Genomic DNA, 16,316 nt, shown 5'->3' with positions numbered 1-16,316 from the left:
GGGTGCTTGAGGGCTGGGTGAGTCAAGATCTGTGCCCCATTTCATGCTCACCATCAATGGTCCACTTCAGCACTGGCACCTGCTTGAAAGTCCCATGTTCTGGGTTTTTTAGTTGCCATGTGGATGGCTGGGTGGGATGAATGGCTACCAGGTTTGGTAGCCTGTTTCAATTTCAATGAAATTGTGTGTATTCATTAATCGAGGTCTTTTAAAGTCAGGGCTAGTCAGGTTCACAAGTCTCCTCTCACCTGGGACTTTAATGCCTAAAGTTTTGTCCTACAATTTCTCCCTGAATTATTTGAGCTCTGATTCAAGGGACTGGGTTCGTCTCCCAGCTATAAAATCTTCAATTTAATTGCTTCTTTATGTGTTTCAATCCCAAAAAGGGACCTAGAAAAAAGGTTGAACGTTTGACAGTGACTTCCATTTGATGACTTCCCTATTTGGGCCTGTTAAAACCTGATAGGACCTAAGGATGATCCCCTGGATCTGCCTTTCTACCACTCTTTTTCACTGTTCAAATTTAACAACATTCTTCCAATGTATTACCCACCAGCCTTTGCTTCATCTTGACTTTATGTCCTGGTGGTTTTATCAACCAGCACTTGGGTGGAACTATAATCCATTTTATCCATTCAAAATGTCTCCTCCTCAACACCTTTCTTTTTCCTCCAGTGGTGGTTTCCTTCTAATTGACACCTATATGACTGGGTACGCTAGATATTTATTCAGAGTTATACTCCCATCATCCTGGGATGACTCCTGAGATATTACATTCATTGGGTATCTAAGCAATGCCCTCCTAAAAGATGCTTCTCTGTTTGATTTGGGTATATGCTGGTTGTACAATGTCCATTCCTATCAGTTGTTCCCTGCCACACATAATTGGAACGATGAGAGAATATTCTGCTGCTAGATGTATACTGCACAGTGCCTACTAAAGTCCATGGAAGATTGCTGCTTCAAAGGTTAGCATCCTTCAGTTCTGAGAATTTGTCTTTGTTTATATTCAAAGTGGCTTACAAACATGACAAAAACTACTATATTGATGGTAGATAGTCAAATGCTTTACTCTGTCTATTCTCACACTTTTCTCTTAAACTCATATTTGCATGCAGCTAAGTTTACACAGCAACATCATATGAGCAGTTTCTGACATACATGCACAACTCCAAAACTCTTCCAACATGGGCTGCACTAAACTTGTACACTATTTATCCATCCATACACTAACTGGCAAGTAAGCATCCTATCTTCCACTCCTGTTTCTTTAATACCCACCAAGATCTATCAACAAAGGTAGCATAGGAGTAAAAATCTGGTCTTCACACACATTGTCACACTGGTCATTCATTCATCTGAGCAATGCCGCTGAACAGCTTTCTACGAGTCAGCAAATGCCCTTCAGCACCTCATTAGTGACATGAAGTGCAATATAAATGCAAATAAATTGCAACACAATTCCACCCCATGTTATGCTTATTCTCCTTCCAGTGCAAGATTCAGCATCCTCCTGAAGGCCATCAATACAAGCTTGATTTTTTTGCAGAGAAGCAAAGAGCAACATCCTGTCAATGTTAGTTGTCAATAAAAGGCCAAAGGAAAGGGCAGAATGGCAAGACATTTTAAACTGTGTTTAGGGGCAATAGACTAAACTCACTCTGAAAGTGAATCTGCCCCCTCCTTCCATCAGAAATGCAATGACTCCAGAAATGTCTTGTGTGCAATGAAGAGTATAATCCTGTGTGGCACATAATCGTCTAAAACAAACATTATAAATATCTCTACTAAATAAGGTAAAACTAATTTAAATAAAATAAAATGAAACAAAATAAAAATAAATAAAAATAAAATAAGATGTAAACATTTTTTACATGAAATTAATTACCTATGTGACCGGATGGTTTGCTAATGTTTATGGCTTCTAAATGTTATAAATACCATTTAATTCTACTTTATTAATATGAATCACTGCTGTCATTTAAATTTATTCTAGTTTCATGTTGTTTCTTTATGTCCAGGATTCATTCAGAATTCTATCAAAGTGTCCTTGCCATGGTCTTTGCCATCAGTGAAATTAACAGTAGTCCAGATCTTCTGCCTAACACCACTTTGGGATTTCACATTTATGACTCCTGTTCCTCAGAGTTGGGGGCTATTCAGGGGACCTTGCAGCAGCTCTCAGGGGGCAAAGAAACAATACCCAACTACAGCCACCCTTCAAGCTCCAAGCTCGTTGGCTTCATCGGAGATGGACCCTCACCAGAAACTCTTCCTATGGCAAGAATACTTGGGCTCAGCAGGTTCCCTCAGGTAAGGTATGAGCCTGTTATGTATGGGAAAACAATGAAAACATAAAAGTGATGTTTAAGTTTTCGATGATAGGTGCTGATAAACATGCACATATCATTATTCATTTGTATATTTGATCTGCGATCCTGAACTATTTAATGGTTGTCATGATCAATTGTTTATATTTCATTACTGATTATTTTGCAACCAAGTGTTAGCCACATTTAGTAATTTAAATATTTGACACTAAATATTATCAACAGAAGTACAGGTTGTTAAATTTGAAATGCAACCCTAGGTTAAAGGTAGCATATTATATTTACTAAAGTCTGTATTCTTCAAAACTGTCAATTACAATTAGTTTACATTATTTCATATTATATTATATATTATTATTTTATATTATATCATATTACATTATGTTCTATTCTATTATAATATAATATATTATATTGTATTATATTATATTATGTTATATTATATTATATTATATTATATTATATTATATTATATTATATTATATTATGTTATATTATATTATATTATATTATATTATATTATATTATATTATATATGATTGAAACTTTTGGGTATTGTTCAAAGGAATCAGGAAGTGAATTACAAATAAGAAATCTCTGCTCCCCAGTCAAAGTCCCAGACATTATTCTTGGCCAATGAAAGTAAGTGATTTTAGAGGGACATAAGCAGTATTATTACAAATAAAAAAATCACATTTATTATACGAAGTGCTTATTAAGTGTTAATTTCTAGCCTACTAAGTCATCTGCACAGCGAGACAATGTAAGGCTGGGAGGCTGGGTTGAGTTTCAGAGCAGTCTCCAAGTAAGACAAAGGAGCCTATTCAAAAAAGTAAATGTACATCTGATGAATTGGACTTTTGGCTACTCACCAATTGTAAATGTAAATGTACTACAAAAGGGCCTATTCACAAAGGTAACTACAAAGAGTGAATCTACACATATATATTTACTCTTACAAGTTGTAGTAAAGTTGCTGCCTTTAGCTATCTACCATTTCTAAGCACAAATTACTTCGAATTGTAGACTTACATGCCTCCACAACCTGAAGCAAGAGGTGGAGCCATATTTAAGAGTGTGAAGTGAAAAACAATTCCATCCTGCACATGGCCAACCACTGGAATTGGAAACACTTTACCACCAAAAAGATTTGAGGCAGGGAATTAAAATAGTACCCCATAACAAATAATGTTAACAAAAAATATTAGGAGTTTTTAAAAATATATACATTTCATTCTATACACACCATTTTGTATTTTTTATTTTATTGCAGAATTAGTGAACATTTTATTTTAGGAGGTATTTTTTAAACAATCTTTCCTTTAAAAAATAACCTATATTACTTTTAAAATATTTAAATGTATTACATACTTAGTTCAAAATTAAGGTAATAATGTAAGGTTACTGCTAGTAACTTTTCACATGCAGGCAGAATTCTCTGCCAATGAGAGGGTGGAGGTCAAATCTCCTATGGTAAAGAATAGGGAAAATGTAAAAGGTTTATTTTTCTGTTACATATTACTGTAAATTAATTATATATCTTTATTTCAAATTTAGAGCAACATACAAATATTAACCTAAAGTTGAATTCAATATTTGATACAATTAAAAATGTTGAAATAATGTTTACTTTTTTTAAACCAATCCCACTAAAGGTATAATGTTTATAGAATTAATTAACATTCATTTAATTATGTTAAAAATGACATTCACTTTTAAATTGAAAAATATCTTAAAATATAATACTACAAAATGCAGTTTATGAATTGTGCCCAAAGTATCCATTACTAATTAAATTGGTTGCTAGCTCTACCTCTAGCTCTGACATAGCCTTACACTAACTATACTTACATGCAAAATGGTTTCAGACATCAACAGCCATTTAGGTGCGTATTTCACTTTCATCTTTGGCGATAATTTAATGCGGATCACTAAGGTTGGCTCAATGTATTGTTCAAGTTCATCATTTTTGTAAAGTAAAAAGTACCAAAAATGGGTTTAGAGACTATCACTGAAAGTCTAAATGATAAACTGGGCAATCAGTACTTAATCTATAAAAGTAATGAAGTGCTGAGCAAAATGTTCATGTCGGAAGCCCATGTCCTTTGCTACAGTCTGTCACGCTGCCGAATACCAAGACTTTTTAATCAACCACCACACACTCCCTGCCCCTTTATGTCACTCTTACAGACTATATTAAACTTTATATAATTCCTCCTTTCTTCATTTTTCATTGGTTTTCTGTCTTTATCTTCCTTTTTCTTTTCTCCTTTCGTGTCTTTTTCTCACTTTTTCTGGGTCAAAGTCAGATTTTGAAAAATAGGTTCTGCTTCTCAAAAATGGGTGCTGGCGCGCCCCATCTGAATCCACTGGCTCAACTAAGCAGTGGGGACAATGTACAACTAATGCATGAGGGAAATGATATACAATGAAACCATTTTGGCACAGCATCTGGGAACTGAGCAATGCATAGCTGCTTAAAAGGAAAATTGTCAAGGACCACAATAATCAAGTTGTTGCCATATGTGGCTGTTCTGCTATGTGGTGCATGTACCTAGTGGTGCACAGTAAACTGATTCTAAAAATTAGTAGATGTGGAGAGGGGTTCAAAAAAATAAGCCTGTGTATAAAAGAGTGAATGGTAATAATGCATCAGTATAGTATGACAAGTAGCTACCTGGCGCATGCATCAACATTAGGATTTGTGATTACCAAACAGTGATTTTTAAGGAATCGCAATTTGGTAATTGCAAATGCCTATGCATGTAAGAATCGCAATACTTTTTGCGATTCCTAAACATTAGCTAATGGCGATTCGGTAATTGCGAATTGCTATTAGCTAATGTGACTCCATTTATTCCTATGGGCCTACAGGTCCTTAGGAATGAATTTGCAAATTGCCATTACCAAATTAGTAATCGCAAATTGCAGATGCAAAAGCAAGGGTGCCTGGGGGCCTAAGGCCCCCCTGATGCACCCCCTCAAAAAGGTAAGTGTGCACATGAGCAACACACACATGCCCTAAGGGCATATGTCCGCTGCACGCCACTTTGAAAAATGCACTTTTGTGCATTTTTGAAAGAATGCGCAAATTAACATCAAGTTGATGGTCATTAGTATTTCCTAAATGCACAGTTTGCATTTAGGAAAGGCTACATGCATCGCCATTAGCAAATCGGAAATTGTGATTCCCTAAATGCATTAGCAATTTAGGTAATTGCAAAAAATAGCAGTTCATGCATTAGAAAAGGCCTTTTTGTTTTTGCGAGGTCAAACATGCTTGATGCATGTGGCCCATAGTGTATGGAGGTGACTGTCTGTTACTGTCTTGGGCTGGGCAACCAACTTATATATATTAAACTCATTGAAATGTATTGAAACCCTGGGGAGCTTTCAACAATTCTATCTAATCTAACCTGTGTAACATCCTGCTCACATCCTTATGTGGTGAAAGCAAATGTTTGCTCAGATAGGAATCATTCTGTACACCTTTATACATATAATTAGAGCCTTCACCTTCTTTTTGAGGTGGACTAACCCTATTTATGTATCACTTTAACAGTTCATTATGGGTTCTTACTCAGCAAGTCAATAGTCATACTGTGAAGTTTATTTACTCCTATTTAATTCTCTGAGTCAGCAGATCACAAATGGCCCTGCTGCACACCGCACTGGTCAAAAAGAGCTGAGTCTGTGCTTATCAATTAGAACTCATTTAAGAAATATGCATTGTCCCCTGTTAGACTAGTCAATTTGTTGCAGAACCTAGAACTAATTGCAATACAATTTCTGTGAGTGGATTGTTATTGAAATTGCTGTGAGATACAGTGAAAATGGACGTAGAAAAGTGTTTCATTCGTAATGTGGTGTTTCAAGAAGATGACGATGTATCTGTACTCACTGAAAGAGGAGTGACTGGAATTCAAAAAACATGCAAGGAGAGAAAAATATCTAAGTTTCACGTTTGTGTTGGGCAGAAAGTTCACAAGAAATGTAGAGCACATTTTGTTAACTTGAAAACTCCGTTCCAGGAGAAAGAATCTGATCCCACAACTTCTTGTGTTCTACGGTCGTGTGAAACCCCGTTTGATTTTAGAAAAACATTTTTTTTCTGTGGTACTGAGTTAAGTTTATACTTCAGGGAGAGGAAAAAAAATGCGTGGTTTAACAGTTGAATTCAAATCATCAGTTTTACAAAAATGCAACAAATGCAATGATTAATGGGCAGAAAAAGTTAAGAGACGTATCCAAAATGTGTCTGATTTACATGCTGTAGATGCATGCTACCACAAACAGTGTTACGTCAATTTTTATACTGGAAAATTAATTCTCGGGCAGTTCACTGATAACCCTCCAATATCTTCAGTTCGACCAGAGGACTCAGTTCGCCAGGAAAGTTTCTTCAAGTAGTTAAATACATGGAGGTAAATGATGAAGAACAAACTACTGTTAAAAATGTGTTAATAAAATGCGAGAATTACTGCCAGAAGATAGCGAACCATACAGTTCGAAGTATATGAAACAAAAACTCAAAGAGCATTTTGAAGATGAAATCTTCATAGGAACAGTTGCAGGGTCTGCTGATGTCGTTACTTTTAAAAGTACAGCTGCTCATGTATTGCAAGAGTACCACAGTCATAACCATGAAGATGTTGAAGAGGATCGAAACAATCTCCTTATGGCATCTGCTGAAATAATAAGAAATTATATTAATGGCATCCCTGTAGAACCAGAAACATATCCACCCATTGAAAACATGAGTAGTGTTGACTATAATGTGAGCTATATTCCTGATTCGTTACGGCTCTTATTATCAGTTTTTGTTACTGATAAAACCAACAGAGAGAGAAAAGTAGCTTCTATAGGACAGGCAATTATGCAAGCTGTGCGCCCATGAGTCTTAGTTGGACCGTTGCAGTTAGGGCTGGCAGTTCAATTACATGACAACACAAGCTCGAGATTTGTAGTTGAAGCAGTAAATCATATGGGATTCTGCAGCTCTTGAGTCGGCCAAAACTCATCCTACAGCCATTGTTGGCGAGGACACCGATCTTCTCATACTACTCCTTCATCATTTACAAGAAAACCAATTTGATATTTTCTTTTGCCCAGAACCTAAGAAATCTTCCAAAAACATAACTGTGTATGATATTAGGAAATTAGCAAAAGCTTTAGGTAATGACATCTGCTCTCACATCTTATTTTCTCACGCCGTATTAGGATGTGATACCACCTCCAAACCATTTGGATTAGGAAAATGTGACTCCATAAAGTTGCTAAGAAAATCAGGCAGCTTCAAAGAAAGTGATGCCGTATTCCAAACTTCACAAAAAGCAACAAAAGAATTTGAAAATGCTGGTCTTAATGCTATTATAGAGTTGTATGGAGGAATAACAGGAGACAGCAGACTACATGATATGAGACTTCACACTTTCACTTCAAAGGCAACAAAATTAAAAATACATGTGAAACCGGAAGTCTTGCCTCCTACAGAGGATGCCTGCAAATTTCATTCACTCAGAGTATATCATCAGGTGCAGCAGTGGATGGGTATTCATATGGATCCATTACAGTGGGTATTTGAAGTGAAAGATGGAAGATTGGTTCCCATTAGAATGAGTCAAGCACCAGCACCAGATCATTTATTAAAATGTGTGAAATGTGGCTGTAGCAAGAGTCAATGTGCGACTCTGCAATGTATATGCAAAAGACAGGGAATAGTGTGCACAGATGCGAGCACGGATTGTCGAGGAATAAGCTGTTGCAATTCCATGGAAGTGGACATGGACAATGATTGAACTCATACTATTCTTATACTGAGGAGTGCTGTTTGAATTTATCTTTTTAACAATTTTCATTTGTCAGTGTCATATTGAGAAGTGCTATATTATCTAGTTGAAATGTGTTTATCCTTTTCAAATGATGTTAAAAAAATGTAAATAAAAAATAATGTCAAAACTATGTTTGGCATATTAACATATAATTATCGTTGTTTATTGTATTAATCCCAATTTGATATGGTCATCAGAAACAATTTTTGATGTTATTTTTGACTTTCCCGTTCCTAAAAACATATAAAATGATACCACACATGGGCAAATAAACAGTTATACCCTATATCTCAAATAATGGGCACCCATTTGGAAAAATCCGCCATATTGGATTAACGCGTCATGATAGAGTGGTAGACGTTTCACCATCGTTTTCTAATGAAAAAGTTCAATAACAATCCACTCACAGAAATTGTATTGCAATTAGTTCTCGGTTAGCCCATTTTTTGAACTAATTTGATTAGACTATGTAGATCACTAGGGGAACAACCTTTACAACGCAACTTTTACAACGCACTACACTTACAACGCATTTTTTACAACGCAAAATCCATTACAACGCATTCCATTACATCGCAGGACACTACAACGCATTTTTAAAAACTACCTTTACAACGCATTCCATTACAACGCATACTACCTTTACAACGCATACCATTACAACGCATAATATTACACTACACTATCCAACACTTACCCTGTTGCACCCCCTGGAGTTAGAATAGTAATTTTTACCCCTATACTATCCAACACTTACCCTACTGTTGCACCCCCTGGAGTTAGAATAGTAATTTTTACCCCTATACTATCCAACACTTACCCTACTGTTGCACCCCCTGGAGTTAGAATAGTAATTTTTACCCCTATACTATCCAACACTTACCCTACTGTTGCACCCCCTGGAGTTAGAATAGTAATTTTTACCCCTATACTATCCAAAACTTACCCTACTGTTGCACCCCCTGGAGTTAGAATAGTAAATTTTACCCCTATACTATCCAACACTTACCCTACTGTTGCACCCCCTGGAGTTAGAATAGTAATTTTTACCCCTATACTATCCAACACTTTCCCTACTGTTGCACCCCCTGGAGTTAAAATAGTAATTTTTACCCCTATACTATCCAACACTTACCCTACTGTTGCACCCCCTGAAGTTAGAATAGTAATTTTTACCCCTATACTATCCAACACTTACCCTACTGTTGCACCCCCTGGAGTTAGAATAGTAATTTTTACCCCTATACTATCCAACACTTACCCTACTGTTGCACCCCCTGGAGTTAGAATAGTAATTTTTACCCCTATTCTATCCAACACTTACCTTACTGTTGCACCCCCTGGAGTTAGAATAGTAATTTTTACCCCTATACTATCCAACACTTACCCTACTGTTGCACCCCCTGGAGTTAGAATAGTAATTTTTACCCCTATACTATCCAACACTTACCCTACTGTTGCACCCCCTGGAGTTAGAATAGTAATTTTTATCCCTATACTATCCAACACTTACCCTACAGTTGCACCCCCTGGAGTTAGAAAAGTAATTTTTACCCCTATACTATCTAATACTTACCTTAAATGCAATTTAATATAATGCGTTGTAATGGTATGCGTTGTAAAGGTAGTATGCGTTGTAATGGAATGCGTTGTAAAGGTAGTTTCTAAAAATGCGTTGTAGTGTCCTGCGATGTAATGGAATGCGTTGTAATGGATTTTGCGTTGTAAAAAATGCGTTGTAAAGGTATGCGTTGTAATAGCATGCGTTGTAACGTCATACATCCAGATCACTACCACAAGGGGTATTGTCAATAGTTCTATTTCTATCCAAGGAGATGGATGCATTTTCCCTCTCTCACACAAACCTGGAACTATTCGGAACCTGCTCCTTGATGGTAGACAGCAGTAAAGCATCATGAAACTATGGGGCATATTTGCAAGCCCCTCCACCACGTCACTTTTTTCAGACGTGAAAGGGGAGGGCCATGGGTGTTGCGGTGGGTGTTCCACTGCAACACCCATTGATTTTGACGTTTCCCCTATTTACAAGGGTGGCGTAAATAGGTGGCAGCACCAAAATTAAGACCAGGGAAAACCTGGTTTTAAACAGGCAAAACGAGGAGAAATGCTTTATTTCTCCTCGTTTATGCTGATTCCATGTGTGTTGCGTTGTGCAGCAAACATAGAAACAGCAAAACACCAATGATTGTTTATGCGCAGTATGGTGTCCCTTCCTGCACATAAACAGTCATTGGAAAAAAAACAGTTTTGCATTAAGCAGCACACACAGAAGTTACAAAGGGTCATTACTGATTGTTTATGTGCAGGAAGGTGTCCCTTCCCTTGCAATGCAGCCACCTTTGCACTATGGTATTCAGCTTAATTTAGCACCATCGCAGGAGAAAATGCAGGTCTGCACCGTATTCTTGTAAAAACTGTGCATTCCTGCGTTTCAGAAGTGGAAGAGCGTGGCTTTAAGCCAAGGAGGCTAAAGCCACGCTCCGCAACTTCTCTCGTAAATATGCCCCTATAAAAGTTATTGGTTTGAGCATGCTAAGGATCCACATAATGTTAGGCATTTCTGGAGTCCCTGATGAAAAGCAGCAACTTTCTGTTTTGCTTCATAGTCACATCAGTAGCATAAGCCATAAATGAGACTATAAAAACCTCATACAATCTCTCACCCACCAGAGCTGGTGGAGACCCCTGGAACATCACCAATTCAATGTGTATTTTTAGGTCAACCACTCTCTGGGTAGTCACAAGCATATTATTGCTTGTACTTCAAACACTTCCCATATTTTAATGTGCAGTCCTTGGGACCCCAATGGTCGATTCTGCTATCCAGGTAGGGCCCCTTCAAGCTTAATTGTCCACCCCAGGGATGTCTTCTTTGGTTCTCCCACTCAGAATACAGCAACAAGGAACATGTTCTTCAGACAGCTTGACTTTGGGCTGCTCAGTTAGACTTTGAAGGCCTCAACTCAATGTTGAGAAACTCTCAGAGTGTTCATACTCACTTCATTAATTCCCTTCTGTTGAAAATCACCCAGTCTTATCTCTGCAGCCGCTATCAACCATTCTGTACTTTTTTGTAAACAAATATTATTTCCTTTTTTCTTATTTCGCATATCAAGTTACATACAGTTTCCTTGTTGGCTTTCTGACCTACTTTCATAGTTACAATTTCAGGTTGGTTTATCCCATTGCTGCATAGCATGCATCTGTTCAATAGGTAATGATCCCCAACAACTTCCCCCACTCCCTTATCCCCACTGTAGGTCACTATTGGTGTTTTGTTATGCACGTATGGGGTGCCTTTTGTCAATTAAAGTGTTGATGCCTGTCTCTCCTGTTACTAGTCATCTCCTTTGAGCCTACCGTGAACTTCCCGGCTCAGCTGGCGGCGCCTACGTTAAGTCCCGTTCCGGACTTTGTCGTATTGGGCTTTCCAGACGGGATTTTGTCCCCAGTGTTGAATTGCCGGACCCCAGTTCAGTGTGTCACACACACTCCACCAGAGCCTCCCATGCCCTGGCCCTTTCAATTTTGCCTTGCCCCCTTCCTGCATTCCTAACCAGAATCCTGCCCTCACAGCTCGCCCATTTCTCCAGTTCATATTTCCACCTAGCAATGCTTGGTCCCCCCTGTGCTTTCCATTGGCTACTAATTTCACGCTTGGCTAAACATAGGCCAAGTCCTAAAATTTTTCGGTGACCTTTGTTTTAGCTGTATGGTGGAATATGTTAAGAAGGGAACGTGCCAGTATACACGGAACCTCCTGGTCGATAATTTGGGCTGTTTCAGTCGTCACTTCCTTCCAATATGTAGTCAAACCCTGGCATCTCCCAATCATATATAACACCTGGGGCATCCCACATGCTCCCTGTGGAAGTAGCGGTTGATGCGATTTGGAGTGAGAATGCTCAGTGTACGATGTAGAAGCTGATAAGTCTAAAACGTGTGTTTCTTGAGACCCTGAGAGTTCTATCCAGTATGTTCTGCCAATCCTTGTCTTCCAAGGGCATACCTAGGTCTGCTGTCCAATGGTCTCTCAACGTCACCAAAGGTTTGATGGAGTCTTCGCCTATTGCTTTGTAAAGGCAGGTGACAGTATGTATCCACACGTGGAGTGATGGTCAGGTTCTAAGTTACCTATCCCCCCAGTGTCTTCGTAGAGACCCCATAATCACTCTATAGAGCAACAACTGGCCTTGAGGGATGTCCCAGTCCATTCTTAATGTTTCCAATGGTAATAGTTCACCATCGCTATATAGGTCTCCCAATTTGGTGACCCCCGCCTGCATCCAGTCCTCTAGTCCCCTCCATTGATGCCCATGCGGCAGCGCTCGGATCGCAATCAATGGGATCCTGCAGTTCCTACAGTCCGCAGGAGGGTGCATAAGAGTTTGTCTCTGGGGTGAAGGGCCCTATTTCTCTATCGGCTATCCACTGTGTAAGCCTCTGTAGTTGCCCTGCCAAGTAATATGATTTGAAGTCAGGGACAGCCAGTCCCCCCTCTGCAGCCACTCATTTCAGTGTCACCCTCTGTCGGTCAGTCCCCCAAATGAAAGATGATAGGCATGAGTCAAGTTCGGCAAACCATGCCCTTGGTACCCACACAGGTGGTGTGGTGAAGAAATATAGCAGACTGAGAACCATTCTGTACTTGGCACCAACTTTGCTAATTACACTGACTTTCTTTCATCAAGTGATATAATGTTTGTGTTTTACCCTGGTTTGACTAATGGTGTACACACATAGACTTGCATATCTATTGCACACTGTCACAAACTAATGCTGCATGATTTACACAACAAAAATGGAAATGAGAATAAGATTAAGAAGACAGCCAGATGTTTGTTAAACAACCCTTTCTGAAAGAGGGCCTCCATTTTCTTTAAACTTTTTTTATTTGCAACAAAAGTGCATCGGTGCATAGCATTGTACAATCGTATTGGTATATCCAAAACAAAACATTGACATCATCCCATTCCATACATTGAACAGAGAGTACATCGTCTAGCTGCCCCTGGAAGACGCCCACCCCTCTACATGATACATCACTAAACCAGAGTAATAAATACAATGATACGATGAAATGACAGGGCCAAACGGACAAATTTGTTCCAGCTTGCCAGTGGGGAGGATCCAACAGTATCTGCTAACTGGGCCATCAGTGTTCGTCACTCTCGCCGCAATTCCACAGTAGGGTAAAATGCAGATGTGACCTCTGTATTTGTTCCACTTTCCCCATTTATGGTCCCATTTCCTGGGGCATCCCTGTCCCTTGAATACTGTTTTTTCTGCAATCATTGCGCTATCCATGTCCTTTGCCCAGTCACTTAACAATGGGATCGTGGCCGCCCTCGTTTCTGTGCAATGTTGCGTTTTGCGATAATCCAACCCATCGTAGCCCACGCCTGCTCCACCTGGAAGAAGTCTGTGGCCTCCCATACATTGAGGAGGCAGAGTTTGGGAGAGGGCCTCAGGGGTTTGTCACATGTCCTGGCAATTTGGTGGGTCACAATAGTGCTGTATGTGTGGGCATTCCCAAAGTATATGTGTAAAGGTGCCGGTTTGGTTGCAGTGTCGGAGACAGAGTGGATCAAGTCTCCTACCCAATCAAAACAATAGTTTAGTATCAAAGTAAACCCAGTGAAGGATTTTGAGTTGAACGACTCGGAGTCACATGGGAATTGCCACTTCTTTGGGAGAGGCCAGTGCGTCTCTCCAGTCCTCGTCATCTATGTCTCCCAGGTCATCCTCCCATCGCAACCATAATTTCCGCATCGGATCAGCCCGATTGTTCATCAGTTTCTTATAGGTGAGGGAGATGGCCTTGCGGTCCATTGGATCTAATAACAGCCGGTCCTCTAGAGGGGAAGAGTCAGGGAGAGGGGTTCCCTTTGCTAGGGCAGTAGAAATAGCGTGGCTGATTTGGAGATGTCGAAAGGTCTCCGAAGGTGCAAGTTGGTACTTAGTCTGGAGGTCAGCAAATGTGGCTAATTTCCCCTTCACCCACATGTCCCCAACCGTGGAGATCCCGATAGTGTCCTATTTATCAAAACCTGGGCAGTTGCTGAGTCGGGGAGATGCTTTATTTAGACGGTTGTGCCACCCCAGTGACTCCATGCCACACCTTATTTGTACAGGCCGTGGGGCCAGTCAAGTTAATTTTACGGTCATTGGTGTATAGCTCCCTATTATAACCACCCTGCCCCATGAGCCAGTGGTCGGTGCGCAAATTGGGATCATCGTGTGGGCCAAACACCCATCTATTGATAGCAGTCAGTTGTGAAGCCTGATAGTAGAGTCCTATTTCTAGCAACCCTATACCCCCGTCATACCATCCCATGGAGAGTTTGTGAGGGCCTCCATTTTCAGTAATGTCCATGACCATATTAAATTTCTCTGATGTCGGCAATGTGGAGCAGCCTCATCGATATAATTAACCTATCACCAAGGGTATCTTAAAAAAAAAATATGCATTTCTGATTGCTAATTCCCTTCTAATGGAAGCCTTGGTTTTCACAAAGTGGTGTACTTTAGCTTAATTTTACTCTTCTTCAGTTGGCTCTTCCTATCACTCTTTCAAACTATATTCTTTTAAGTTAATAAAAACCGTAACAATATTGCCATGTATTGAAATCTACATAAATACCACATAAACTCTTTTTGAAATGCAATGCATTATTGCTAATGATTTTTTAAAAGTAGGATGCAAGTCCCATTGTGTTATTAACGCATAATCCCATAGTAGGTATGTGCATCAAACAGAGATGTTGGCACTAGAGTTTAATATCAATATAGTACCTCTGTGCCATTTACAATTTTTAACAAATTAGGTTTGAATGCCCCTGATGTTAGAATGTCTAGTAGTAGTAACACCCCTTTTAAACAATCTGTTGCATAAAAGTAAGAATTTAATAATTTTACAGTTGATCTGTAGATTAAGATCTTTCATTATAGTCATCCTGCAGGTTCTGACAGATACTTATAACTGTTGACTTCTTCTCGAATCTTGTCTCCAAGTGTGATTCTGAGGGAGGGGCAGGTTGATTCCTGATGGAAATTATTTTGGTATTTGCCGTGTAAATTTCGAATTTATAGACCTTGACTAATTCTGCTATTTCTGTGAGTGATCTTTGCAGATCCCTTCTTGTTTGGCTGAGTAAGACCATATTGTCTGCATAAGAAAGATGCGTCAATCTTAAGGTGTTGAATCATGGTGGGTGAGAGTTTATCAGGTCAAGTTGTGGATTCAGGTCAGCCATAAACAAGTTGAACAAATGTGGGCTAAGGCACATCCTTATTTAAAGTAGCATCGGCCAGTTTAACTTGGATCGAAGTGTGTATGTACAACTGCTCGATGGCACGTAGTCTTCTCTGTGGGACCCCCCACTTTCTTAATTTTCCCCACAAAAGGCCCCAGACCATTCACTCTAATTCTGCTTTAAAGTTTGTGAAGCATATGTATTTTTTTATTTTTATTTGTTTGAGTTTTATATAGCGTTGGCTAGACCCGGCGGTATCAAAGCGCTTTGCATGAGGATCAGAGTTACAGGTTACAAGTTACATTTGTTCCAAGAGCAAAAATAAGACATAGGAAAAAAGAAAGCAAAGTTATGGAAAATTGTCAGGGGAGGGGGAGGGATGGGAGAAAAACAGGGAGATGGGGAGAAACTGTGCCCAATGTCCGGTTGGGTAGGTGATGGCCGAGGGCATGAACCAGGGCCGATCTCCTCTAGAGCTGAACCGAGCAGCTCTACCGGGCATCGAACAAAGTGCTCAGACTCCGCAGTCAGGATAATGATCAGGTGCAATCAGAGAATGTCATAATAAAGCGGGGGAGTTGGAGAGATGAGATACCGTAGTATGAACAAAATCCAGACACCATCTTGAGGTCAGGCACTATCCTGAGAGGGCTCTGTAAGGAATATTTCGGCTGAGAATAAAGTGTGTAGGGGGTCCCAGGCACCTCCATAGTGATGCCACTCCACCACTTCCCGGGGGGGGGGGGGTTCCTACTTCTTCACAAGAAACAATCCTGTGCCCCTCCCCAACACTGAGGACCAAGTTCAGCACCTGCAAAATCCAAAGCCGGCACACATTTCCACCGTTGGGGGTGGAGATCTCAAAGCTCCCGCTCACC

The 16,316-nt window shown here is 39.6% G+C and overlaps 1 protein-coding gene across 1 annotated transcript in view; it reads left to right on the top strand.

Moving 5' to 3' along the window:
- Positions 1-16,316, top strand: part of LOC146796878 (extracellular calcium-sensing receptor-like) — a 179,805-nt gene that overhangs the window by 83,597 nt on the left and 79,892 nt on the right. Inside the window, exon 2 of the mRNA XM_085631412.1 lies at positions 2,022-2,313. Coding sequence (XP_085487538.1) covers positions 2,022-2,313 — 292 coding nt within the window. The remainder of the gene's footprint in view (positions 1-2,021; positions 2,314-16,316) is intronic.

This window comes from Triturus cristatus, chromosome 10 (genome assembly GCF_964204655.1).
Source record: "Triturus cristatus chromosome 10, aTriCri1.1, whole genome shotgun sequence".
Taxonomy (NCBI): Eukaryota; Metazoa; Chordata; class Amphibia; order Caudata; family Salamandridae; genus Triturus; species Triturus cristatus.
Note: the sequence above shows the minus strand (reverse complement) of the source record. Positions and strands in the feature narration are given on the sequence as shown.